Source organism: Protopterus annectens, chromosome 3.part1, assembly GCF_019279795.1.
Source record: "Protopterus annectens isolate FY-2018-M chromosome 3.part1, PAN1.0, whole genome shotgun sequence".
Classification (NCBI taxonomy): Eukaryota; Metazoa; Chordata; order Ceratodontiformes; family Protopteridae; genus Protopterus; species Protopterus annectens.
This window is the reverse complement of record NC_056732.1, coordinates 1,332,124,083-1,332,150,081: the sequence shown is the minus strand read 5'-3', so window position 1 is coordinate 1,332,150,081 and position 25,999 is coordinate 1,332,124,083. Positions and strand designations below refer to the sequence as shown.

Below are 25,999 nucleotides of genomic sequence, written 5' to 3'. Positions count from 1 at the left end.
AGTTATTGTCATTATTCATTCAGTGTAATTCACCACCTTTCCTCCAAAGGTCACTGGCTTTAGGGGGGATTAAGAGGCTGGCCAGTTATTGTGCGAATGCTTTAACCATTGGTAGGGTTGCCACATTTTCATATGGCCAGGATGGAATATATTTGGGACACACCAGATTTTTCAGGCCAACACATACCCATGGTCAGTACAGGGTTTAGAACTTTACTTATTTTCCTAGATGAGAGCTTATTCTTGTACCAGTTTAGTTGCTTATTCTGTTTCTTGTAAGATTTACATATTTTACATACAGAAATAACTGTTTTATGCAACTGTTACATGAAATATGGTACATAATTATTTCCTACAATCACAGGACATTTGCCATTGTATTATTTTTGGTCAGGCACATCTACCCAAACAGGGACTATCTCTCACAAAGTGGGACAGGAGGTACCCTGCTTATGTCAGCACCTCAATCACCCTATATCCAATTGCCACTATGCGAATGTGTAAAGTATATATTCTCAATAATTCATGTGGGGAGCCATGCATCACAGTCAGGTGTTTAATCCCGGGTAGTAGGTTCTGCATGACTGACTGGAGGCTGAGCAGTCTTGTGAAACACTACTGCACATACAACTTGTGTCCAGATGTCTACAGGACTGGACATCATGTCGTGACACCAAGTCTGATGTTTACACAGGATACTTATCCCATGAGGGATATCCAAAAATTGAACAAGCCAATAACCTTCGATATTTTTGAATTTACAAAAACGTGATAGGGTTTTGCATGCGAGAGATACATAGTTTGCAATTCTGACACTGCCTAGGGTGAGACTGCCTACTAGATATGAGTAGTGGTCACTATGTGCAGATATGGCTGCGCCAAGCTAGCAGCCCGAGTATGGCTGGATTTAGTGGACATTCAGGAATGGGGGGGGGGTTGTGTGCTGTAGAGGGGATGATGGGTATTCAATTATGCATCCAGGTGTGTTGTAGTTGGATGGCTCAGTTCAGTCCAGACCATTATGTGGGTATGTGCCGGTGACCTTTCTGTACATGTGTATCGCACATTTTAATATTCATATGTTTGTGGGATTGTGTTCTACAGTATGGCCTCTCAGGTTGTATTGTGGATGTGTATGTTTGTTCTTTGTGTTTCTTTCTGATTCACCCACTGCTCCCTCATACACCTTCAGTTCACCTATTGTGCATCCAACACACTCTCCCCTTGGCAAATTATTACATTACCCGTCCCCCCCACACCCATATTCCACACACTCCATCCATCTCTTCTCTGGTTGATGGCCCATGGCATGGTCAAGGGAACACATTGCATACACTACATATCTCTGGTACCTGTACGGTTGTGAGGACTACCCTAGCATTTTTCACCTTCCACATGCTGTACATCATGCACATAGGTACACGCAAATACTTATCTTTCATGACATGGTAGGTAGACCCAGGTAATACCCGTTCATCTTTGGCCCATCCTGACAAGGGCGCCTTGGACCACAAATGGACATATTTTGGGTGAATGCTCTGATCATTGGTAGGGTTGCCACATTTTCATATGGCCAGGATGGGATATATTCAGGACACACATCAGATTTTACAGGCCAACACATACCCACGGTCAGTACAACAGATAGTACTTTTGTTTTATGTCTAAATGTAAGCTTATTGTTGTAGCAGTTTAGCTGCTTCTTCTGTTTCGTTTACTTGGTTATTCTGTTTATTGTAATATTTAGGTATGTTACATACGAAAATAACTAGTGTATGTGACTATTACATAAGATGTGGGACATAATTATGTCCTACGATCGCAGGATATTTTACATTTATAATGGTTTTCGTATGGACACAGCTGCCCAGAAGGGGACTGTCCCTCACAATGGGGGACAGGTGGTAACCCTGACCATTGGGCTAGACTTTAGCTATTGGCGGCGCACTAACACGATGTGTTTCGCTTCCACTTGGTATAACTATCAACACTACAATAGAATACGGGCACAGGGTTTTAAATGTCATTTGTTCAAGGGATGGGAACTCAATATTCAGCTACGTGCATTTGTGTTTGCTTCTTATTTTTGTGTTCGCAAAACTGTCTTGCATGCTTTGCATACGTTTCAGTATCCATGGACACTGACAGGTGTGATTACTATTGGAGGCAGGCTGTAATATTCAGCATTTTAGGTTGCATGTAAACAGCCAACATGTCCACGCCTCCGTGCAGCACTTCAACATGCCCCATGCACTCGCGCATGTTTCCTTTGCAAGTGGATGTGGTGGTAGCGTGCCTTCATTAATATGCATATGGCGCTACTGCGCCATCTCTACGCTGCACGGTCAGTGCAAGCCTAATGCCATCCTTGCGCCAAGCTTCATGAATCCCGGGGTGTGTATCTTTTATCTTTGTGAACTATTTCTAATTTTCCTTCTAAGAGTGGCATCTGAAGCGAATCTTAATCAAACTGTCAGTTAATCAGTGTTCTTTCCAAATTTTTCAAACAAAGGGAATATAATCTATATTCACCGGACATTTTTTGTCAACTCAGATTTTATTTACACCGGATGAAAGATATCAGAAAGTCTAACCAGCTTTTTCCCTCTTTCTTAATAGCTAAATTGGGATGACTAACATAACATTGCCAGTGGCTTTCTGACTGTAATGTTGTTATGGCAAAATGGGATTAACTTTGCCTGGAAAGCCAAAGGATCATTCATCTGGAGCTGCGGCTATCTCCACTGCCTTTTAACTAGAGTTCCGATTGATGAGATTTGTGTTGCAGTAATTGGGTCTACAGTTCATATCTTTGTGTTGTTTTACAGGTTGGAGATAGAATTCAGATCTTGTACATCCTTTGGCTCCACTATACTCAGGAATATCCTTCCTTGAGATCACCCAATTGTTGGGGTCCCCACAGTGGGCAAGGGAAACCCATTTTGTTGGTGTTGGGAGAAGGAGCATGGGAGGTGCCTCTGCTTATTCAGAACATTGTGGTCATCCCTGGGGAAGCTGTTGCTGCTACTAAAAATCCCTGTCTTACAAAAAAAAAAAAAACAGATAACTCAATGTATATCTTCTTCTGCTTCAGTTTCTCAGGACAGGAGTAGTTTAAGTGCAGCTCAGGGTGTTGTACAGGCTATTGACCTTTCTTAGTGGGTGATTTCTAGTAAAAGAAAAAGGAATTCCTCTTTTCCTGAAGAGATACAAACAATTGAATCTGGAGAGGAATGTGATGGGACAGATATATGTTTTTTCTCCTGAGAATTCTGATTCAAACATAGAGAAGAACACGTTATCTGAATCTTGCCATCAATGATTCTCTTTCTATGAGACTGCTTCCAAAATGTGCCAGAGATTTTAATGAGAGAACATTGAAGTTTCTCAGTCCCTCAGAAAATGCTATGAAATGTTACCAGAATCTCTTCCCATCCCCTTAGTGCTGCCATCATTGGATGATATGTTTGTCACAGCCTGTGATTTCCGTGATAGCTATCCTGCTGTACCGAAGAAGCTGATAGACTGTACAAAGTTCTATACACTCATCCCAGACATGACCCAGCAACTATAGCTTTAGTCAGTGCAGCTGCTGTCAAGCATTTTATTAATTCTAATCTCAGAAGGATGGAAAAAAAAATAATTGATAAATTCTGGTGAAAAAGTGTATGCTTCTGCAACTTTGATTTTTAGAATTTTGAATTGTCAGGCTGATATGCTAACGTTTATTCTGACTAATTATAAAAGTATAAGGAATGTTTTAGCTGTAGTTCCTTCCTGTGAGGAAAAATCTGCTTTGTGTGGTTTAGTTTCTTCTATTTATCAGATCACTATTGATTGTTTAAAGTGTATTTATGACTTTAGCAAGGGTACTGGGACTATAGCACAAGGGGGGGCAAGCACCCCCTCACACTTTAAATGAAATCATGAACAATGCCATCAGCTACCATTTCATCTCTATTATTTACAAATAAAATTGAAGTGAGCAGTTGTCCCTTCCAGAGATGGATAACCTAATCCTTAAGGGTTGTGTCTGTGTGTGAGTGGGGGGAATAACCTGTAAATGGTTCAACTCCCAGGCCCATGCATACACTTAATAAGGGTAGCAGAACTTGTCAAAGATTTGGGATGCAAGGCTAGGCTTAAAAAGGCCCTTGTGGTCATTAGCCTAGTAAACACCTATGAACCTATGAATCTATAAGTATGCACGAGAATGAGTGTGTGTTTGTATGCACGAGTGCGAGGATGCACAGATGTGTGTGTGTGTGTGTGTGTGTGTGTGTGTGTGTGTGTGTGTGTGTGTGTGTGTGTGTGTGTGTGTGTGTGTGTGTGTGTGTGTGTGTGTGCATACATGTATTCAAAACTTTGTATTTGCTTGTGTGTGTGCATGCGAGTATGCAAGTGTGTGTATGTGTGTTCTGCAGACAGGAGTACTTCTGTTCTGATGTTTCATTCAGTTGAAGCATTTTTTTCTTTTCTCATATATGGATTATATTTCCACATGTGTTTATTCTGTACCAATACCCACTATTAGAACTGGGGGACAGCCAGAGACTGTCCACATCAAAATGCTGCAGGCAGCAACACACTAAGAAAATTGGTAGAAGAAAACCAACTGAGATGAGGGTGGTAGGTGTGAGGGGGCACATATTCTTGAACTCCAATCTTATGTTAAGTATCTCACTTTTATTAATCTAGGGGTTCGTGAACCAGGGTGCAGTCATTCCATTTTTTTAATGAATTAATGGGGGAATAAGCTCCAAAATTAATATTTCACTTGTATAAATAGTTACTATCATACCACTTGGGATTTACTTAGTTCAGACTTTTTAGATCAGTTGTCATGTTCTATGTGGCACACATTATATCCCATCAATCTTGGCACGGAGTATAGAGTTTGCTTTATAAACTGATATCTAGCTTTTGAAATAGTGCAAAATTGTTAAATATGCTGTGAGTCTCCAATGTTTAGAATGAAGAACTCTTCACTGCTGATTCTAAAAGTTAAGATACTGAATGGTAAAACAGGGACATTTGCATTTCATGCAAGTGTGAGTTAGTACAAGTAGTGCCAGTTTTTATTATGCTAATGCTGATCTGCTATTCAGTAACTACCATGACAGCTCTACCACTACATGAACTGCTTGAAGATGGATAAATCATTAAAGCTCCTACTTGATAGACTTGTAAAGGAGATGATTGTATGTAAGACAGTGGGTACACTGCTTTCATCACATTGGTTCTGGCAGTAAAAATAGACCTTTGTTTTAGCAGATTTGTATCCAGGAGAAATGCTTTATCAGGAAGTGCCTACTGAGTTTTACTTAACATTTAATTATTCACGTATTTCCATTTGTTGATCAGGATAGTCAACTTAGTCCATTTTTATTGGTGTCTGAGGGAGAAAATATCTGTAATTGTACATGTTACTCAAGTCATTATAAAAAGAACAATATATGAATATCATGACAGTAGGTTTAAGAGTATATTTTAAAAACAATGGTCACAGAGTAGGGCTTGAACATAATGTACTGACTTATCAAATGAGGTTAGAAATATTAGTATAGAATGAGGTATGTGATGAGAGAGTTTTGAAGATATTAGTTAAAAAGAAATAAAAGACAAAGACTAAGGTAGTGGTGAAGCTAGGAAGAGTGTTTGAATGTGTTTGGACAATAGTGTGCTTCATATTATGCTTGAACAGTGTTGTGGTTTTTAACAGATCCTGCTTAAGGTGGGCTGTAAATTTAGCATTTCTTATTTCTGCTCAGATCTTCAATGAGATAGTATTCCATTAGATGTCTGGTGGAGTAAAGTGAGTTACTATGTTTGTCTGGGAATTTAGTGGTGGTGCTTTTTTTGTTTAGGGATCATAATGGTCTAGGAGGATTAGATATGATTCTCATGTTTGCTAGGACTGGTGACTTTTTTGGTCTATGGTATATGATATGAATACATTTTAATTGTGTGAGGAATATTATGTTTTATTTTGATCCAGCTAGTGAATTTCATGCAATGCTTGACAGTGATGGGTCCTCTGATGAATATTTGCAGTAAATTTAGCAATGTTTTTATAGCTGCATTCCAACTTGCTCAGCTAATATATTTGAAGATTGGTAAAGATGGGGAAAGTATATAGTAGGGATGGAAGTAAAAATGTGTATGCATTAGTGGGCCATTTGGGTTAGGGAGGAAATAATTTTGATGTATATAACATATCTAGCTTCTGACAAGATTTACTGATGGCATAGTTCATGTGTTAATCAAACTTGTTTACATTATTGTCATTGATTACACTTAGTAGTGTGACATGGTCAACTGTTTCTATTGCTGTATCGTTGGGTGAGTTAATAGAGAAGTTTAGGTTATGGATTTTTAAAGAACATGATAGTGAGTAATATGATTTTGGTTTTGCTGACATTTTATAGTGGATGAGAATTTACTGGCCACTGTTCTGATGGTGTGATGGCTTGTTGTATATTTGTGAAAAGTTCTTGAATGGAGTTGGCATTACATATTGTACTAGAGTAGAAATTTGTATGACTTTGTACATGATATTGATGATTTTTTTAAATAGTAATGGAACTAATACGGAGCTTGACTTACACCAACTATGATTGGAAGCATTGTATTTTGTGGGCAAGATAGCTGGGGGGGGTTTGTCCCTCAGCTATGAGAGATGGCTATATTATGAAGTACTGATATGTTATCTTGATTTTGATATTTCTTATTTTCACAGTTAATATTTTTTTTTCTGTGAAACAGCAGGAAGTAAAAAATTCCACAGAAAAGGAAAGGATGTGTATATGTTTGCACAAATATCCACACTGTGCAGCTTAGTAAACTTTTTGGTCTCTTGCTATACTGAGTTACTATCATGTTAAAATATACATCCCCCTTTTTTTTGCTTCATGCTTTCTAGTTGTCCCAATGCTTCACCCACCAGTGCTGGGTCTACCAGCACCTCCTTCCACCACCTGGACTTTCTCCAGCTCATGGTTCTGGCCAGTATGGATCTTAAGGGCATCTTGAGGGGTCATGCTGGTGAATGCTTCTTCTGAGTGGAAATGGGAATTTTTTTTTATTTAATGACTGATCTTTGTATTCTCCTTCTCCTCAAGGTCTTTCAAGGTTAAAGATAGTACACCCACTCAGAAGGAGCACATCGTATTGGGATAGTAGACATGCATTTTATACCAACATATCTCATTATGAGACCCGGATTTTTTTTTATTGTGAACTGCCTTTGAGACCTCAGATGTGGCTTCTTATATACACCTAGAATATTTACTGTTTCAGAGGGCTTTTGTTGTCACAGTCTGGCACTTTGTTAGGTTTCCACCTGGGGGTATTTTGCTTCTACACAAAAGGTTGAGTAAAACTAATATCTGGAGTGTATGTGTACTAAGTTCTTATGTCAGTACTAAAAATTCTGTATATTTTACTGTTTATATCTGTATATATATATATATATATATATATATATATATATATATATATATATATATATATATACATATATATATATATATATATATATATATATATACATATATATATATATATATATATATATATATATATATATATATATATATATATATATATATATATATATATAGATGTACATATACAATGTATATATATATTTTTTTTTTTCTTTGTAACATGCTGTGCTTATAGTGCCATGGTTTCAAGTACCTAAAGGTTTGGAGTGAAATTTTAAGTGTGCTGCACTGGAATTTATTAGGTTAAAATTATATTTTTATGTGTTTTTTATAGCAGAATACCCTGTTGCTGTTCCCTAAAAATCTTGCAATGAATTCTCAAGGGGTAGAGATGTAGCCTTTCAAAAACAGGACCCAGAGGCTTTAATTAATTTGCTTTATGTTCAGGTTCTCATTGTGGGTACTCTGATGAACTCCTTCTCAGAACATAGAATACAGTAATTTCCTGAAGTACTTTTTAAGTTTTCTATAATCAGGAATAAAAATCCTACATATTTCATCAGAAAAGTATATGTCTGATGTTGTCAATCTTCAAATAATCCTTGACTGTGGGCTTGGTTGCGAGCCTGGGAGCCAACTTGACCATTTATTTCAGCTTGCGCCTTGCAAACTGTCAAGCTAGACTTTAACCATAATGCTCCTCTCATAATTTCCTCAGATCTCACTTGTCGCTTCATGTGTCAGATGCATACGACTGCTCTCAAGCTTTGGCCAGGGGTGGCTCGTGCTATCGGACTGCAGGGCTGCAGCCTCCCCCAGCTGTGAAAAGAAAAAAAAAGATTAAGATTTAAAAAAATAAAATATTTAGTAGTATTTAAATGATAATGCTTAGCTGTGAGTCCGACTGACTCTCTGTTAAAGTCCCAGAACTCGAACTACGCACGCAACCGTGCTTGGTGAGTTCTGGGTTTAAACAAAAAAAAAATAGTTTCTGTATATCCACACTGCTGTAAAACCAGTCCAGATTAAGAAGAGAAGGCATCAGTGTACAGATGCCCAGAAGTCTATGCGGTTTGTAACCATGGTAAAGTGGAAAGGGATCGGACTGCCATGTCTGCAGTCATGTAAGTGCTGTGGATAGCTGGATAGCTACTGATAGGTTCTTGCTCTCTTCCCATGCTTTGCATGCTGGGAAAAAGAGAGCGAGAAAGAGTCAGCAGCAAATTGGAGTGACAGCAGACAGAGCAGTGCAGTGCACCTTCAACTTGTTTGACCTGTTGCCTGGATTGGAAAAAAACTGAAAGAGCACTTTCCAAGTGAAAAGGAAGGAAAGGAAGTGGAAGTGAATAAATTATAACAGGCTAGTGAAGGAGGATAGTACAAAAAAGTTAAGTAGAATAAGAATTCTTTCTTAAGTTGCACTTGCTTGCATAACATATTACATACCTAGTCTCAACTGTACAGATTTTCGCAGAATTTTCAGATTTTTGCATCACAGTTTTGGTCCATTTTTTATAAAATTATGGCTTTCTGGCAAATTAGTGGCAAATCATTAAAGATTGAAGTTAGAAAATGATGACAGACATTTGAGTTTCAGATTTCTTAGCATGTGTTTTGACCCTCCATGAACTTCTCAAACAGAAAAGCTTAGGTTTACTAAAAGAGCCTATAAAAACAAACACTGTTTTCATTTTCTTCTGCCTTAGGGTTTTCTTTTATGCTGAGATGTAGAGTTGTAGTTAGAACGTTTCTACTTAGTATGAGTGTTTATTTTCTTGTATAAAGCAGCGGCTGTTAGTAGAGTCAAGCATATATTAAACACTTTTTTTTTAGATGCAGAAGAATAAATGTATGAGTTTATGTTTACCTTTATGCTGTATTTTCAGTATGTTCTGTAGGAGAACAACTATAAATTACGAGTTTCTAAGGAAAATTGTGTTAGTTGATTAGCATACCTCTCAGCACAATAAATCTCGACAAAGCTAGAAATAATGGGGGAACAAAGGCCCAAAAATAGGGACAGATTTTAAATATTGCTCCTGTAAATGTAGAAAGTTGCTAGATTTACATATTTTGCATTGTTCTAATTTTTCTGAAGGATATGAAGTCTGAATCTCAAATGTCTGTCATTATTTAGTATTATTTAATTACTTCAATCATACCCTTCAGAAAATTCATACTAATGGAAGACCTATTCCATCAACTTTCTAAGTTTGTAAGAGCAATATTTAAAAACTATCACTATTTTTGGGCATTTGTCCCACTTTTAGTTGTGCATTTTGTAAAGATAACAGGTTCATTTTTAGAGACTGATGAAATTAAAGATAATCCACTTTCAAGTTGAGCAACCTTCATTCATGGGTAAGAAAGTGTAATATGTCCCTTACCCAGAATAGCACTGAGTTGACTTTGGACTTAATAACCTCAACATAGTGCAAGAAACTGGTGTTGAACTAACTAGATACCTGTTCTGTTTTTGTGCTTCACTTCTGCAGAGATTTGAAGATAATTGCTTTAAGCTTTTTAATGTTTAAAAGTAATTTGTTAGCTAGTCTCCCAGTGGAGAGTTGCCGCAAGTCATGTTCAAGCTATATTTCAATAGTTGTATTTCATAAGCTGGATCTGTAGACTACTTCATCAGCAGCATATAAGACACTTGTCATACACGGTAGGATAGTTGACAGCTTGTTTTTAAGAAGTAAAACAATTGGAGAGAAGAAGGATCCCCAGGGACACCTTTGGGAGGGGGTTTAAGGCTGATTTTGAGAACTGTAAAGCTTCTGCTATAGAAGACATCCTTAAACTAGGGAAGGGCTTGCATGCTTATTTTAGCATGAATTAGTGAGTTGATGAGATGGTGGTGATATACCAGGTGAAATATCTTACTTAAGTCGGTGATTTAGTTACCTTTGTCTGCATTCCAAAGAAGGTATATAATATAGTCATTGTAGGTAAAGGATGTGTTCAGAAAGAATTGGCATATTTTGCTACTGAGTGAGGAGACTAAAAATGTAGTGGGGGAATATCCCAAGTTTACTCATAAGAAAATGATGAGTCTTAAACAACAATTATGTTACCCTAAGATATTTAGACGACTGGAGACCATAAATAGGGGAACAAAGAAGTGTGGCAATTGTAATTACTGCCAGTATATAGATACGTCTAGATTTTATAGGCACCCAGGAACAGTTTTTTTGTGGGAGATCAGAGCGCAAGTGAGCTGTAACAGTAAGAACCTGATATACTTGGCCTACTGTACAGTCTGCTTTAGATTTTATGTGGGTAAGACGGATCATCAACTTAAAGAGCATATAAGAGACCACCTCTACTGTACTAGGAAGGGGGATGACCATAGTACTCTGGCCAAACACACTTTGCTCATGGGTGAGAACCACATTTTTATGTTTCAAGTCCTGCAGGTACAACAAACTAGTGAAAGACTAGGGGATATAGTTAATGATACAGAATTCACAGAACTGAAGTTGATTCTAAGGCTGGGAGCACATAGAGGTTTCGGTCTAAATGATATGGTACCCCTAAAAAGGAAGGGCATTAGGAAATAAAATAAAAGAAATATGACATATATTTCTTCCTTATAGATGCTCTTGAGTAGGTTTAGATTTGTGGCTAAAGAATTTTTAATGTAATGTCAAATTTTTATGTTTGTCTTTCTTTTTATCTGTTGCTCATTTTTATTTGTTGTATATCTTTTTAAGAAATTTTGGAGGGAAATTTAAAGTTGTTTTAATTAATTGATTGCTATAGTATATATACTAGAAGGATGAGTTGTTATTTTACGTGTCTGATGAAGTAACTGGTTTACGAAAGCGCTAACACAATGAACTCTTGGAACTTTTATTCGACAAATTGCCTTTATCTCTTTGATTTTTTGCAAATAATTCTTGGGGAACTGCTTACATCTTTTGGGACGATTTTTACAGAAATTATTCACAAAGTTGAGAGTATATTCGGTTTTTGAATATTTCCTAGGGGTGGTTAGACTAAGAAATCAACTTAAGTTGTTTCTAGAAGACAGCTTTGCGGCTTTGGGACTGTCTTATTAATGGCTTGTTAACACTGGGTGGGCATGCTGTTTTTGGTTAGACAGAGGTAGAGGGTGATCTTTGCATAAGGAGATAAACTGTGCATGGATGCCACAAGGGCTAATGGCTGCATCAGATGGTATATGTCTTCTAAGACTCTCATTAACTTACGTTTGATGCTGTTATGTTAAATGGAGCAGAGAATGTAGAGAGATCAGAGACTTGTGCATGCAGGCTGTGTGAGGGATGTGGATGGGGTATAATGGAATTTGAGAGCTTTTTTAGGAAGTAGCTACCGAAGGGGTTACTGAGATGCATGGGGTTTTGTTATCTATGAGAGTGTTTTTAATAGAAGGATTGTCCAATAACATGATTGACTAGGCTCCAGAATTGTTTTGGTTTATTTAGCAGGACTAGACTGAAGGTGTATAGCCTTGTGCCTTCAAGCATTAATTTCATCTAAGTTTCTAAGAAGAATGAATGCTTCTCTGTTTCTTTGTATGAGCATGTTCTAAGAAGAATGAATGCTTCCCTGTTTCTTTGTATGAGCATGTTTTCTGATTTCTCCGTGCATTATTTCCTGAGTTTGAATAGTGTTTTAGTTCTTCAGTAAACACACAAGCAACCAAAAAGTGTACTAAAAAATAAACAAAAATAGATTCCGGAGCACGAGAGATTGAAACAAGTAAAAAATTAAAACGCTAAGCTCTTTAATAAAATACGCTTTTCGTTCAGCAGCTATAGCCAAACTTCATCAGACACTAGACAAGAGAACTGACACACCTTATATTCAGTTAACTAATCATGTGACAACAATTAAAACATCAAAAAGCTCCTTATAGTATTAAATATAAACAAAGGAGGTTAGTTTAACTAACATAATCAATACAAGAGAAATAAAAATTAAAAATTAAACAAAGTTTTTTTGTATATGTGAATAAACATTTGGCATACAAAACTAAACTATAACTACAAAACTAAAACCAAGACTGGAATAAGAATTTGTCCTATACACAGGCACTTATAAAACATGTGTCATGATCCTAACGGATCAAACTCCTCAATTTTAAAACACATGAGATAGAAACTTTTATCATTCAGATCCGGCTTTTTGTAGGATTGTAGTTTTAACTGCCATATTAACTCTTGGCGCTCGAGTAATAACTGGTGAGGACCACCTGGTCTATAACCCTAAAAGCAAAGGAGTGTGTGGGGGAACTCATTATAATGCCTTGCTAAAGCGTTCTCTGACCTCTTTCTCCTGATGTTGTACACATGCTCATATATCCTATCTTTGAACTTCCTGTCTGTCTCTTGCCCACATAAAATGCAGGACAAGACTGACAGGTAGCCAAATATACTACAGATTTAGATAGGCAATTGTGCCTCCCCCTTACTCTATAACTTCTACCATTAGCAAAAATTTGGACCCGGTAGCTATGTATTTGCAATAATTGCAGGTCTCACATTTATAATTCCCCTCCGTCCGGTGTATTAATACCTTTCTTGTCTCTAAAATGCTCTTTAAATTGTTTCCCCTTTTATAAATAATGATAGGTCTGTTTCCTAACTTATCATTTAATTCAGTCTCAAAGGAAAATAAATTCCAGTTCCTTTGTAAAATAAGTTTAATCAAATCTGATTCTAAACTAAATGGGGTAATAAAACTCATATTAAATTTCTGTACTTCATTTAGAGAACAAAATGACAATACATGTGTGGACTTCTGTGCTACAAAGAACATCACCTTCTCTTAAAGTACTAACTGTGTTAGACAATATAGGTTTGTATAATCCTTCACTTCTCTTATGACAAACCTCCTCAATGATGTCACTTAAACTTTCAGGATATCCTCTTCTAAGAAACATACCTCTCAGTACCTCACCTTCTTCAAGAAACAAATCATCCTTGATTACCATATGGGCAGCACGAACCAATTGGCCTTTGACAACACTTTTTTTCTGTTGCTGTGGGTGGGCACTCGAGTAATGCAAAAGTGTGCTGAAATACGTTTCTTTACGGTGGATCTAGCTACATACTGTTTATTTGTACAATCATTAGACAATTGCACATCTAAAAAGGCTATTTTATCTACAGCCACATTATGTGTGAACCTTAAAAACGTAGTACTGATGTTAATCTGCTCTAAAAAGGAATCCACCTCAAACATGTCACAATCAAACAAAATAAAGATGTCATCCAGGAATCTAGAATAAAATTTCAACTTAGTTGAAAAATCAGGGATGTTAAACACATGTCGGTGTTCCCTCTCGGCCATTACTAAGTTCAAAAATCTTGCCCCACATGGGGACCCCATTGCCACACCTACTTTTTGCAAATAAATCTCCTTATCAAACATCACAAAATTGTTAGATAATATAATGTCCAAAAGCTCCTGGACCAACCTCACTTCATTACTCTCAGCCCCATGATGTAACATTCTTTCAGCTACCCATTGAATACCTGTGCTATGAGGTATTCAGAAGTATAAATCAGTGACATCTATAGTTAAAAACTTAATTGTCTCCTGGTAAGGTATCTGGTTTATAGCTGACAAGAAAGCCCACGAGTCCTTACAGATTTGATCTTCCTTTTTTACATATTTCTTTAAAATGTTATCAAGAAACTTAGCACTAGCATAAGTTATAGATGATCTCACGTTTACTAAAGCCCTCATTGGGGGATTTTCAATTCCTCTGTGGAGCTTAGGCAAACTAAATAAAGAGGGGATCCTTGGTGACAATACCATTAAGTAATTGAAAGTGCTTAAATCTATCAGTCCTTCTAAAAATAAATAGTTCAGAAAGCTGTTGATACATCTGTATGCAATGTTCAACTCGTTTATACTAGATAACACATAAGTGTCACATTCCAACACACTCTTCATCTTTTCAGTGTATAATCCTAAATCCATCAGCACTAAACCCCCTCCCTTATCTGGTTTCATAATACGCAACGGTAAAGTTTTTACCACTTTTAAAGCTTCCGATTCACTTTCAGAAATGTTAAGACTGCCAGTATTGAGTTTCTTAAACCACAGACTCCTAATTTCCGTTTCACATAAAAATTCAAAAAGGGACAATAAGGGAAGGACAGGAGGATTAAAAGTACTAGGAACCCTCACTACATTATTAACCAACTCCTTATTTCCCATAAGCATGGCTAAATTGAGTTTACGAATGTACAACTTTAAATCAATAAGTGTACCAGGTAAGTCAAAATGGCATGAAGGAACAAAAGTCAAACCTTTAGAAAAAAGTTCACAGAGGTTTTCTGAAATTGAGTAGTTGGAAGAATTATAGACTTTAAAATCACCACCTTTATTGTAGTACACATTCGGGTGGTTACCATCTAATTCTTCATTTTGTATTGGCCTTTCTTGCTGTTGTTTGTCTTCTCCCTTGTATTGTGTTGCTTCTGGTGATTCTGGCTCCTGTTGGAAAAAGAAGCCTGTTCTCCACTACCTAAATTATTCATTTGTTCTGCCTTCCTGCCATAATATCATCAGGAACATTGACATTGTCCACCGTTTGATTATCGTCCCTCTGCTCCCCACCATTACGTGAAACTGAACTCACATAAGAGTTTACTGGCCTCCCATTACATTCGTTTATACTGTTACATTTAGAACTAACCTGGTGGTAACCAGAATAACCCCTATCTTGTGATGGGGGCGGAGCCGGGTATGCAGACTGAGTTTTGTAAGCCTCAATGTCCCTTTTAAGTTTTTTTAGTTTAATTTCTGAATTCTTACTTAGTTGTTGGTTTATAGTAGTGAAAATTCTAGAATAATCATAATGATAACGGACAAAGTCTTCATGCATTTTTTATACTACGGCCCAGTTCAGTTATTTCCCCCGTTAAATCATCAACAGTCAGCTGACAGTATTTACAAATCAGTTGCATGAGTTCAAAACCGTATTTGTCAAACAAACTCACCAGTTCCAAATGAAACTTGAACCCTGCTTCGAGTCCTGATGGGTACTCCTCTCATTATCTTAAATAGCATATGTGTGGACCTCTTCCTCACTCTACAACACTACCATTGGTAGTTCTGTCCTCAGTACCATTGCTGGTAGTTCTTTAGACCTATTCAGGTATTCTGTATTACCATCTTTGGTGTTTCTTTTCTTTTTTTCCCCTGCTTAAAATAAAAAAAAAAAAAAAAAAACGAAATCTTTATCTGTTCTTTTTCTGATGAGTTTGTGTGTGTGTTTGTTTCCATTATGGCTGATAACTCTGAATCCACCGGTCGAGTCATCTGAGGGCATCTCAGGGTTTAAAAAGTGACAGAAATGTCAGACGGGCATGTGTGTTGTGTATATTGCCTAGGTAAAGTTCACCTGCAAGTGTATTGTTCAATTTGCCATGGTTTTTCTGCTAGGACACTCACCAAATGAAAAAACAAACTTATTCTTAAAAGACTGCTAAAAGTTGACTTTGAAGAGGCCATTTCTAGGTCCAAAATGGAAGCCAGTTCTTCATCATCATCATCCTCTTCTTCAAGAAGTGACCTTCCTCAATTCCTAGCACTTTGGAACCACCAGAAAAAGATTTCTAAGCAGCCTTTGGTGTTGAAGAATTCCACAGCACCAGATGGCAAAAAAGATTCAGCACCTACCAAGATTTCTGAGTCGACTTCAACTGCCTCGGCATCAAGTAACTCATTGGTACCGGAGCAGTCTGAAGTTATTTTTGTTCCAAGATCCAGATATTCTCCTTCTCTTGACCCATTCAAGGATAGACCACTGAGGACCTTTGTCAATCTGAGACCCCCTAGGTCTCCTTCGACTGCTTCAGTTTGATCCACCAAGAGTCTCTCTGAATTGGACATTATGAGACTGGTGGATCAGCTCCTTACGGCGAGGGGATTGTCTTACACTCTGCATCTCTGTGCATCTCTAGGCATCACAATCATTTATGGAAAGTCAAATTTGCAACTCTTGCAACAGCTAGAATTCATTGTAGCCTTGTTGGACACAGCTGCAGGAATCGCTTCACTTCCACTGGAAAGGCTACAAGGGAGCAGATCTCAGGTCAGCCAAATTATCCAGAGCAAACGTGTTCCATCCAGATTAATCCTATAAGCATTAGGCTCGATGGCAGCCTCAGTCACTCTTGTTCCCTTAGCAAGATACCACATGTGAATCTTACAATGGTTACTAGCCTCCCAGTGGTCTCTGATAGATCAACCAATGTCTCACCACATCTTGATTACCAATCACTGCAAACAGGATATTTTGTGGTGGCTCTACTCCAATGAGATTCTTTCGGGCTGACCATTCATCCTTCCACAACCCCAAGCCATAGTGTCCACAGACTCCTTCCAGATTGGGGGGGGGGCATTATCTGGGAAGGACAGTCCAAGGCACATGGCCTCAGCCGGAGGCCAACTTGCACACCAATATTCTAGAGATGAGGGCAGTGCTGTTAGCGTTGCAAGCATTTCAGGATGCCCTTCCTCTAGGAACAGTAGCAGTTCAGATGGACAACATGTTGGTAGTCTGGTATATCAACAAACAGGGGGACCCAAATCTTACTCATTGTGTCAAGAAGCCCTCAGAGCTTGATAATGGGTGATTTTGCCCAACTACTTTCTCACAGCAATGCACATTCCGGGGAGCTCCAACGTGATAGTGGACAAACTGAGCAAATTCATTCTCATACCTCATGCGTGGTTTCTCAATCCTGTAGTGGTGAAGGAGATTTTTTGCCACTGGGGCTAACCTTGATGTGATCTTTTTGCAACCCTTATAAACAACAAGTGCAGCAATTACTTTGCCCTGATCCCCCCTCCAGGGGAGTCACCCAGAGATGCTCTTCTCCATGACTGGCCCCCTGGTCTTCTCTATGCCTTTCCCCAACTCCTTTGATATCCAAGTTTCTAAAGAAAGCCAAGAGGTTGGAGAACTCAATAATCCTCATTGCTCCTCTTGGCCTCAACAAGTTTGTTTTCCCTTCCTTTGGCCTCATCTTCTTCAGAAACCATGGATACTGGACCCAGCTCCAGATCTGCTGTCTCATCCAGAGGACATTGTTCATCCAAACCTCCATCATCTCAAGCTCACGATGTGGCTTCTCCAATTCCCATGACTGCCAGGCATTTCTTGCTTTCCTGTCCATCAAATCATCGTGGCCCATCACAAACCCTAAACTAGGAAACTATATCAAAGTAAATGGAAACAATTTGCAACTTGGACCCTTTTGAACAAACTTGATCCTTATTCGACCCGTGTTCATAAAGTTTTGGATTTTTTAGCTAATCTTTATCAATCTGGTTCCTCCTTCTCAACAATTAAAGTCTATTTAACAGCAATCTTGAACTTCCATATGGGGTTTGATGGAGCATCCCTTATGTCGCACAAACTTTGTAAAGCCTTTTTAAAAGGGGTCCTAATGTTAAGACCTCCATTTAAAGAACCCAGTCCTCCTTGGGATCCAACATTAGTCCTTCATTCCCTTAGCTTGGATCCTTTTGAACCATCACCTACTTGTGACTTAAAGTTTTTGTCTCGGAAACCTTTATTTTTAGTAGCTATTACATCTGCCAGAAGAGTAGCTGGACTTCAGGTGTGTCCTGCAAACCACCCTACATAATATTTCACAAAGACAAGGTTTCCCTTAGGACTAATCCATCCTTTTTACTGAAGGTAGTCTTAGAATCTAATATTAATCAGACACTTCAACTACTGGTCTTTTTCCCTAACTTTTCTAATAAAGGGGTGTATTCCCTTCATTCACTAGATGTCCACAGACAGCTACATCTTTACTTCCACAGAACAAAGGATTTCAGAAAATCTGGCCAGCTAGTTGTTGCTTTTTCCTTGCATTCTTTAGGTAATCCAGTTTCCAAGGTTATTCTGGCAAAATGGCTCAAAGATTGTATCACATTTATCTGTCAATCAAAAGGACTCACCCTTTCATGTCCAATAAAAGCTCACTCAACTACAGCGGTGGCAACTTCTGCAGTTTTTCATGCCAGAGCTTCTTTAGATGACTTTTGTGCAGCAGCCATTTGGTCTTCTCCTCATACTTTTATCACTCATTACAAATTGGATAATGTCTCTAGGGGACGAGCATTATTCGCTTAGATGGTGCTTAGGAATATTCTTCCATGAGTCCTACCAAGATTCAGGTGGCTAGGGACTCTGTCCCACAGTCAAGGATTATGTGAAGATTGACAACATTAGATAAATAATTTATGTCTTACCATAATGTTCCCTCTGTGTTGTCGATCTTCACTAATCCTTGACATCCCCCCTCCTTCCCCCAGCCTGAGACTCTTAGCGGATCAAATTTTCCAGAACTGGCTTCATATTAGGGACACATACCTGGTGTCTTATTCTTATTTTCTGTCTGCCACTATTTTGGGCAAACTCGATCTGAGGTAATTTTGAGAGGGGCATTATGGGTAAAGCCTAGCTCGAGAGTTTGGAAGGCGCGAGCTGAAATAAACAGCCGAGTTAGTTCCAAGGCTTGGAATCAAGCCCACAATCAAGGATTAGCGAAGGTCGACAACACAGATGGAACTTTATGGTAAGGCATAACTTCTTTTTCTTTCGACTATATCATGCCATGGCTACTGTAACATGCTTTCAAGTGGCTAAAATTGTGAAATAATATTTAAAGGCATACTGTGCTAAAAGCTGTGGAGACAGAATTGCAGTCTTAACTTGTTAGGTAGCTGAACACTGTTATTATCTGAAAGTACTTAAAGAAATCTCAGGCAGAGACAGAAGTAGAGCATTTCAAAACTGACCCTGTTGGATTTAGTTCATGTGCATTTGCTGTCATAATTTGACATTTTGCATTACACTCTTCTTTGATTTTGGGTAATGCAGTGAACCTCTACTCAGTATGCTTCATGTAGTCACTGGATAAAATACTTCTTTACCAAGCTGTCAATATATCAGTAGTAAAAATCCAGTATGTCTCTCAGGCAAAAATATATAATCTGATGTTGTCAATCTTTGTCTATTCTTGACTCTTGGGTAGTCGGTTCTGATCCTTAGAACTGGTACAGCCATTATACAGCTCCTGCCAGCCAAAAATCTCTCAAGCTAATAGTCTACCCACAATGCCCCTCTCCAATTCACCTCAGATCTCGTTTGCCACTCTTATAGCAAGATGCGTCAGCCAATTCTCCTCTCGTAGCTAAGTAATATTTAAAATGTATTAGTCTTTCTACCTTTTTTCCTATAAAACTTTAATATTTTTCTTTTCTCTACCCACCTTTTTCACTTGTGAGTGCATTTCTGTACCCGTTGGTATTCTTTCTCTACCATCACTGGTAGTTATACTTTCTTTACCATTGGTATTCCTTTCCCTAACATTGCTGGTAGTTTTTCCTCTCTCCTTTTCTCTCTACCATTTTGGTAGTGCTTTCTACCATTCTTGGATGAACCTTCTCCTTTTGTTGTCTATCTTTCTGTGTTTGTGTGTGTGTGTGTGTGTGTGTGTGTGTGTGTGTGGTGCAACTGTTTACTTTTCTGCCACTTGTCAATATGGCAGATAAGTCCAAAGGCACAACTGGATTTAAGCAGTGCAAGGACTACAGCTGAAAAATGCCTAACTCTGATGAGCATATGGCTCGTGTTTATTGATTAGGTGCTCCACATTTAGACATAGAGTGCTCCATCTGTCAGGCCTTCAGTACTAGGGCCTTGATAGAACATTGTAACAAGCTTACTCTTAAAGGGTTTCTTAAGACCCCCTTTGAAGAAGCTTTATCCAAGTCTGATACGTCTCCAAAGTTCTCTGGTTCCAAAACTAGTCTTTCAGTGCTGACGTCTCCATCAGCACTGACGTCAAGAAAACAAAAGTCCCCTTTTTTTATTCCTTCCTGGAACCAAGAGCTAAGATTCTGAAGCTCTCTGAATGGACTCATTCTACCCAATTAGGCACTGGTGCCAGCATCAGCACCGGCATCATCACCAGCTTTTTTAGTTTCCACTTTGGTGCCAACATCTCCTTCAGCACTACAATAGGTCATATACCCCCCCTTCTGAGCCAAAAATTGATCTTCTTTATACACCCAGGACAAAGTTTTCCCCTTCCATCGCCCTCTTCTTTGGTCACCTTCCCAGTCCCCTTATAGAAAGGCCAGAATCTCCTTCTGAATTGTCTGGTCACTTCTCCAGAAGTCTCACTGAAGTTGATATGTTAAGATTGGTGGACCAGCTCTTCACCACTAGGGGACTTTCTACTGATTCCCAACCCCCTCTCCCTTCTGGAGCAGGGATGTTTTCTCCCAGGACTCCTCCAGTTCTTCCTCCTCTGACCTCCTCTGAGGCTTTAGAGCTCTCTACTCCAATCACTCAGGTTTCTATTGTTGTGGCACTGACAGCTACCTTGTTTTCAATTCCAGACTCAGCGCTGACTTCTTTGGTTCCTTCGGAACTGATGGATTTCTGAGATTGTGGCTCTGCTGTCAGGCCTGAGAGGTTTGAGTCAACTCTTGGATTTTATTCAGAGACATCCTTACCTCTTGAGACTTCAGTAACTGGGGGTCCTTCCTTGACTCTGGCTTTGGAGGTGGGTCCCTTGGGGCGGGGTGTGAGCCTAGTTCCATGTTTGTCTTTCTCGGTTCCAGGCTGCCATCCCTCCTCCGGGGGCTTGTTTTCCAGGCTATGTAGAGAGAGCATTGGCCATCACAGGCTCCCAGGTGGCTCCTGCTGTATCAGAATTTTATCCACTGACCCCTTCTTACCAGGAGCTTCCACCAACCTCCGCACCTGGAGAGCAATCTCCAAGGTTGCAAGATATCCCTGCTGAGGACCACCCTTCTTCTGAGGCCTCCTTAGACATTTCCACTGAGGAGTCTTCTTGGAAGAAAACATGTAAGAGGAAACACCTGGACTCCCCTGAAGAGTCCATCACTGAGGACATTGATTTTGATGATGCAGAGGGTTCCACCCAGTCACCCAAGGAAGACATTTCCTTTGAAGACATTCTTGAGATCCTTAAACAGAGGGGTAACTGGAAGCCCAAAACCCCTACCTCTGAGGAGTCTTTGTACTTGCAAGCCTTGTGTTCTCATCCATCTACTTTCTGGTTGACCCCTCCCACTGATGTTCTCATTAAACTGATCACTCAGTGGGCTTGGAAATCTCCTGACTCCATAGAAGCAATTCTCCAGAGACCAGATAAGATCCTTTCTGCACCTGAGGACCACCAACACTGGGCTAAAGGGTTAGCAATAGATGCCATGGTGGTATTGGTGGACACCAAAAAGGAACTAGCTGAGGAAAGTTTCTCTGTTCATCCCCCTAACCAAGAGACTAGAGCAATGTACACATTTGGAAACCAGGTTTATGCATCATTGCCCTTTGCATTATGGTCCTTGAATTTCCTGGCACACTTTACTAGGCTCCAGAGGGATCTGATCAAGGAACTATTGGGTACCCTAGCAGGATCTGTATCTGATATGGTCCAAGAGAAAGTGGCTTCCCAGTTAGCTACCCTGGAGTCTATTTCTAACTTGTCCATGAGGCTCATTTCACATCCAGCCAAAGGGACGACCAGGTTAGCTGGTTCAGGTGTTGCTATCAGACTGGATGCACCTGTGTGAGTTTGTGGAGCTATTCAAGTCTTCCTTTGTCAATGCTCCCTTTGACAGATCTTCTTTGTTCGGCCCCAAGGTTAAAGAAACTCTAGCCAGGTGTGAGAAAGATGAGAAGACCCTGTCTGCTGTGGGCATACTTTTTCCACTCCCAAATGGTCCTATTCTAGGAATCAGAGGAGTGGAAAGATGTGGTTCAAAAAGTCCCAAGGGCCTTTCCAGGACACATGTGGTGGAGGCTCCCCTTGGGGCAGAGGGGGGAGCTCTAATGAAAGATGCTGACCCTGAGAAAGATGTGACCCACAGAATCAGGGTTCCAGAGACTCTTTCTCTGGCCATCCCTACCAGTGCTCCTGAAAGGGGGCCCAATTTCTTACCTCTGGAAGTGGTTGAGGAAGACTTTCATTGCATGTAAAAGTCTGGCTACAGTTAACCACAGATGTTTGGGTGTAGAGAATTATTACCAGAGGTTATTCTATCCCCTTCACCCTTTATCCCAGATCTCTAACAAGACTCCCCGATGTTCTTCCCAATTAGAGAGACCAAGAAGCCTTAGAAATCCAAGAGCTGCTAGACAAAGAGTCATCCAAGAAGTCCCACCAGACTAGATAGGATCCAGATTTTACTCAAGGTTCTTTTTAGTGCCAAAAGGACCGGGAACTGGAGACCTATTCTGGATCTCAGCCTTCAAATTTGTTCAACAGTCCAAATTCCAGATGGTCACAGTTCATTCTATACTTCCTTCCCTTTTTAGAGGAAAATGATTGGATGTTCTCTACAGACCTTCAAGATGCATACTACCACATAAAAATGGACAAACACTCCAGAAGGTTTCTCCACTTTTGGCTAGGAGCCAGTCATTTTCAGTTCAGGATGCTAACTTTTGGTCTCACCACAGCTCCCAGGGTGTTCACCAAATGTATGGCAGCAGTAACAGCTCATTTGAGATTCCAAGTATTCTGGGTGTTTCCATATCTAGATGACTAGCTGATCATTGTTTCCACCAGGCATCTACTTCTTCAAGCAACAGAGTTCCTTCTGCATTTGTTTGTGAGCTTGGGCATCACAGTTAATCAAACAAAATCTCAGCTAAGCCCCTCTCAAACTTTAGAATTCATAGGAGCTCATCTGAACACCATCTCTTGTGTAGCCTCCCCTCCTCAGCACAAATTACAGAAGATAAAATCTCAAGTACATCCTATACTATGGTTCATAGGTTCATGGGTAGGTACTAGCTATTGGCCCTAGGGCCTATATAAGCCTAGACAAAAAGGTACCATGGCTTTCGTCACCCGTGAAAATTATTTTCCTGTGCCCCTGTCGAGCAGAGCCCTAGAGGTGATCCCCAGGGTGAATTTTCAATTTCCCATGCAAGCATCAAGATTTTTCTTGAAGAGTACTAATGAGGAGCTTTGTTTGATATAGACAGATAGCTTGTTCCAGAGTATGGGAAGTCTCTGAGACAGGAATCTATCCCTCCAGCATGTTCTGTTTATTGTGGTGATAAGGTTTAGGTCCCTAGAGCATGTAGGTTGGAGGGATTGGGATTTCTTTAAGTGGAGCATGTCCAACAGCTCTGGGTTTGACATAGCTTTGTATGTTAGGCAGAGATCACCTCTGAGTAGGCGATATGTGATGGAGTAAAGCTGGAGTTTTTTGAGACGGTCTGCATAGGGCATCTGTTTGAAGCTGGTAATCCTCTTTGTGAGGTATTTCTGTGGCCTTTCCAGTTGTTGTAGATGTCTTGTGAGGTACATACCAAAAGGGGCATTGTACTCTATAATGGGTCTAATGAGTGACGAGTAGAGGGGAACAATGATCTCTTTTTTCTTGGATGAGAAACCTTTTGTGATGACGTGTGCCATGTAGAAGGATTTCCTGACTACTGTGGTGATGTGATTATCAATGGAGAGACAACTGTCCACCTGTGTCCCAAGGTCTGTTATCACACTTCCAGTGTTAAGTAGACTATGGGTACAGAATTTTTATCAAAGGGGATGACAATGCACTTTTTGGCATTGAGCTTGAGGCCATGGCTGTGACACCAGGCATCTGTCTCAGTGAGGCCCTTTTGTAGCATGTCCACATCATTAGGAGTTTTGATTATGGCTCCTAGTTTGCAGTTATCTGTGAACGTCATTAGCCAAAGACCTTCTGTGTTAGCCTGTACTTCAGAAAAGTAGATATCAAACAGGAGAGGACCCAAGACTGAACCCTGTGGTACTCCACTTGTCACTGGTCTGAAGTCGGATTTGGAGTCTGCTACTTTCACAGTGTGGGTTCTGTCAGTGAGCCAGTTGGCAACCCATCTTGTGACATTTATACCTAGTTTAGTGAGTTTATCTATAATTCCAGAGTGGGGGGATGGTGTCAGAAGCCTTGGCGAGATCTAGGTAGGCTGTGTGAACTACCTTACCTTAATCTACGGCTTTGGTGACTGCTTCAAAGAAGTCTATCTGGTTTAGGAGGCATGATCTGCCTTTTACAAACCCAATCTGGGTGGGGTCCAGAGTTTAGAGATTACCAATGTCTTTGTTTTTAAGTTCCATGATGATACGTTCCATGGCCTTGCAGATCAGTCTCGTTAGGCTAATGGGGCGGTAGTTCCCGGGGTCTGTGGTGGCTCCCCCTTTGTAGAGTGGGATAACCGTCTCTGTGTTCCATTCAGTGGGCACAAAGCCTGAGGTGAGGCTATGATTAAATATGGCGCTTAGGTGGGGTGCCTTCATTCTGTAGTTCATGTAGAACGCAGCCTGGGATGTTGTTAGGTCCCATGGATGCTATGTTCTTGGCTTTGGAGAGTGTGTTTTTTACCTGTGCAGCCATGATTGCAGGAACTTTGCATTCTTCCCGTACAGAAATGGGCCCTTTAGGGGGTGAGAGAGGGGTAAAGTTAGTACTGAACCGATCTGCCAGGATGTTGGCAATATCAGTTGGTTCTGTATATTTAGTGCCATTGTGCTGTAACTCAGAGCAGATCTCTACTAAAACAAAATTCCAGAAATACTAGTCCTTCAAGCATTGGGTTCCATGGTAGCGACCATCACTCTAGTCCGATTAGTGAGGTTCCACATGCAGCTACTACAATGGCTTCTAGCATCCCAATGGTTTATTCTAACCCATCCAGTGAAATACCAAATACTAATCACCAGTCACTGCAAAAAAGACCTAATCTGGTGGATGGAATCTGAAGAAATCCTATTAGGCTGTCCATTTGTCCCGTCTTAACCCAAGGCCATAGTAATCACAGATGCCTCCCAGATGGGTTGGGTAGGTATTATCTGGGAAAGAAAAGTTCAAGGCACTTGGTCTCCAATAAATGCCAATCTGCATATCAATGTCCTAGAGTTGAGGGCAGGGCTATTAGCGTTGCAAGCCTTTCAATCTGTTCTCTCCCTAGGGACCATTGCAATCTGATCAGACAACATGTCTGTAGTCTGGTACATTAACAAACAAGGAGGAACAAAGTCCTACCGCCTATGTTGAGAAGCCCTCAGAGTGCGGCAATGGGCTATTTCCTCCAACCACTTTCTGATAGCAATGCACATCCTGTGGAGTTCAAACGTGATAACGGACAAACTGAGCAAATATAGTCTACTGTCTCATGAGTGGTCTCTCAATCCTGAGATAGCAAGGAGGATTTTTCATCACTGGGGCCAGCCTTTTTGTGACCTTTTTGCATCACCGCAAAACAAGTGCAGAAGCTACTTTGCCCTAATCCCCCTGCAGGGGGAGTCACCGAGCGATGCTCTTCTCCTAGATTGGCCCCCGGGTCTCCTCTATGCCTTTTTCCTTTCCCTCTAATTCCACTATTTCTCAAGAAAACAGCCAGGTTGAGAAACAAAGTGATCCTTATTGCACCCTATCGGCCTCAACAAATTTAGTTCCCCTTCTTATGGCCTCATCAGTTTCAAAGTCCATGGATTCTGGACCCAGTACCAGACCTG

General features: G+C 39.9%; 1 protein-coding gene across 1 annotated transcript in view; it reads left to right on the top strand.

Moving 5' to 3' along the window:
* The window catches only part of MCMDC2 (minichromosome maintenance domain containing 2), a gene marked incomplete at its 5' end in the record, with an annotated part of 2,309,393 nt that overhangs the window by 1,537,585 nt on the left and 745,809 nt on the right, over positions 1–25,999 (top strand). The window contains 1 exon segment of the mRNA XM_044067368.1: positions 18,046–18,061. Within this exon segment, the coding sequence (XP_043923303.1) occupies positions 18,046–18,061 (16 nt within the window).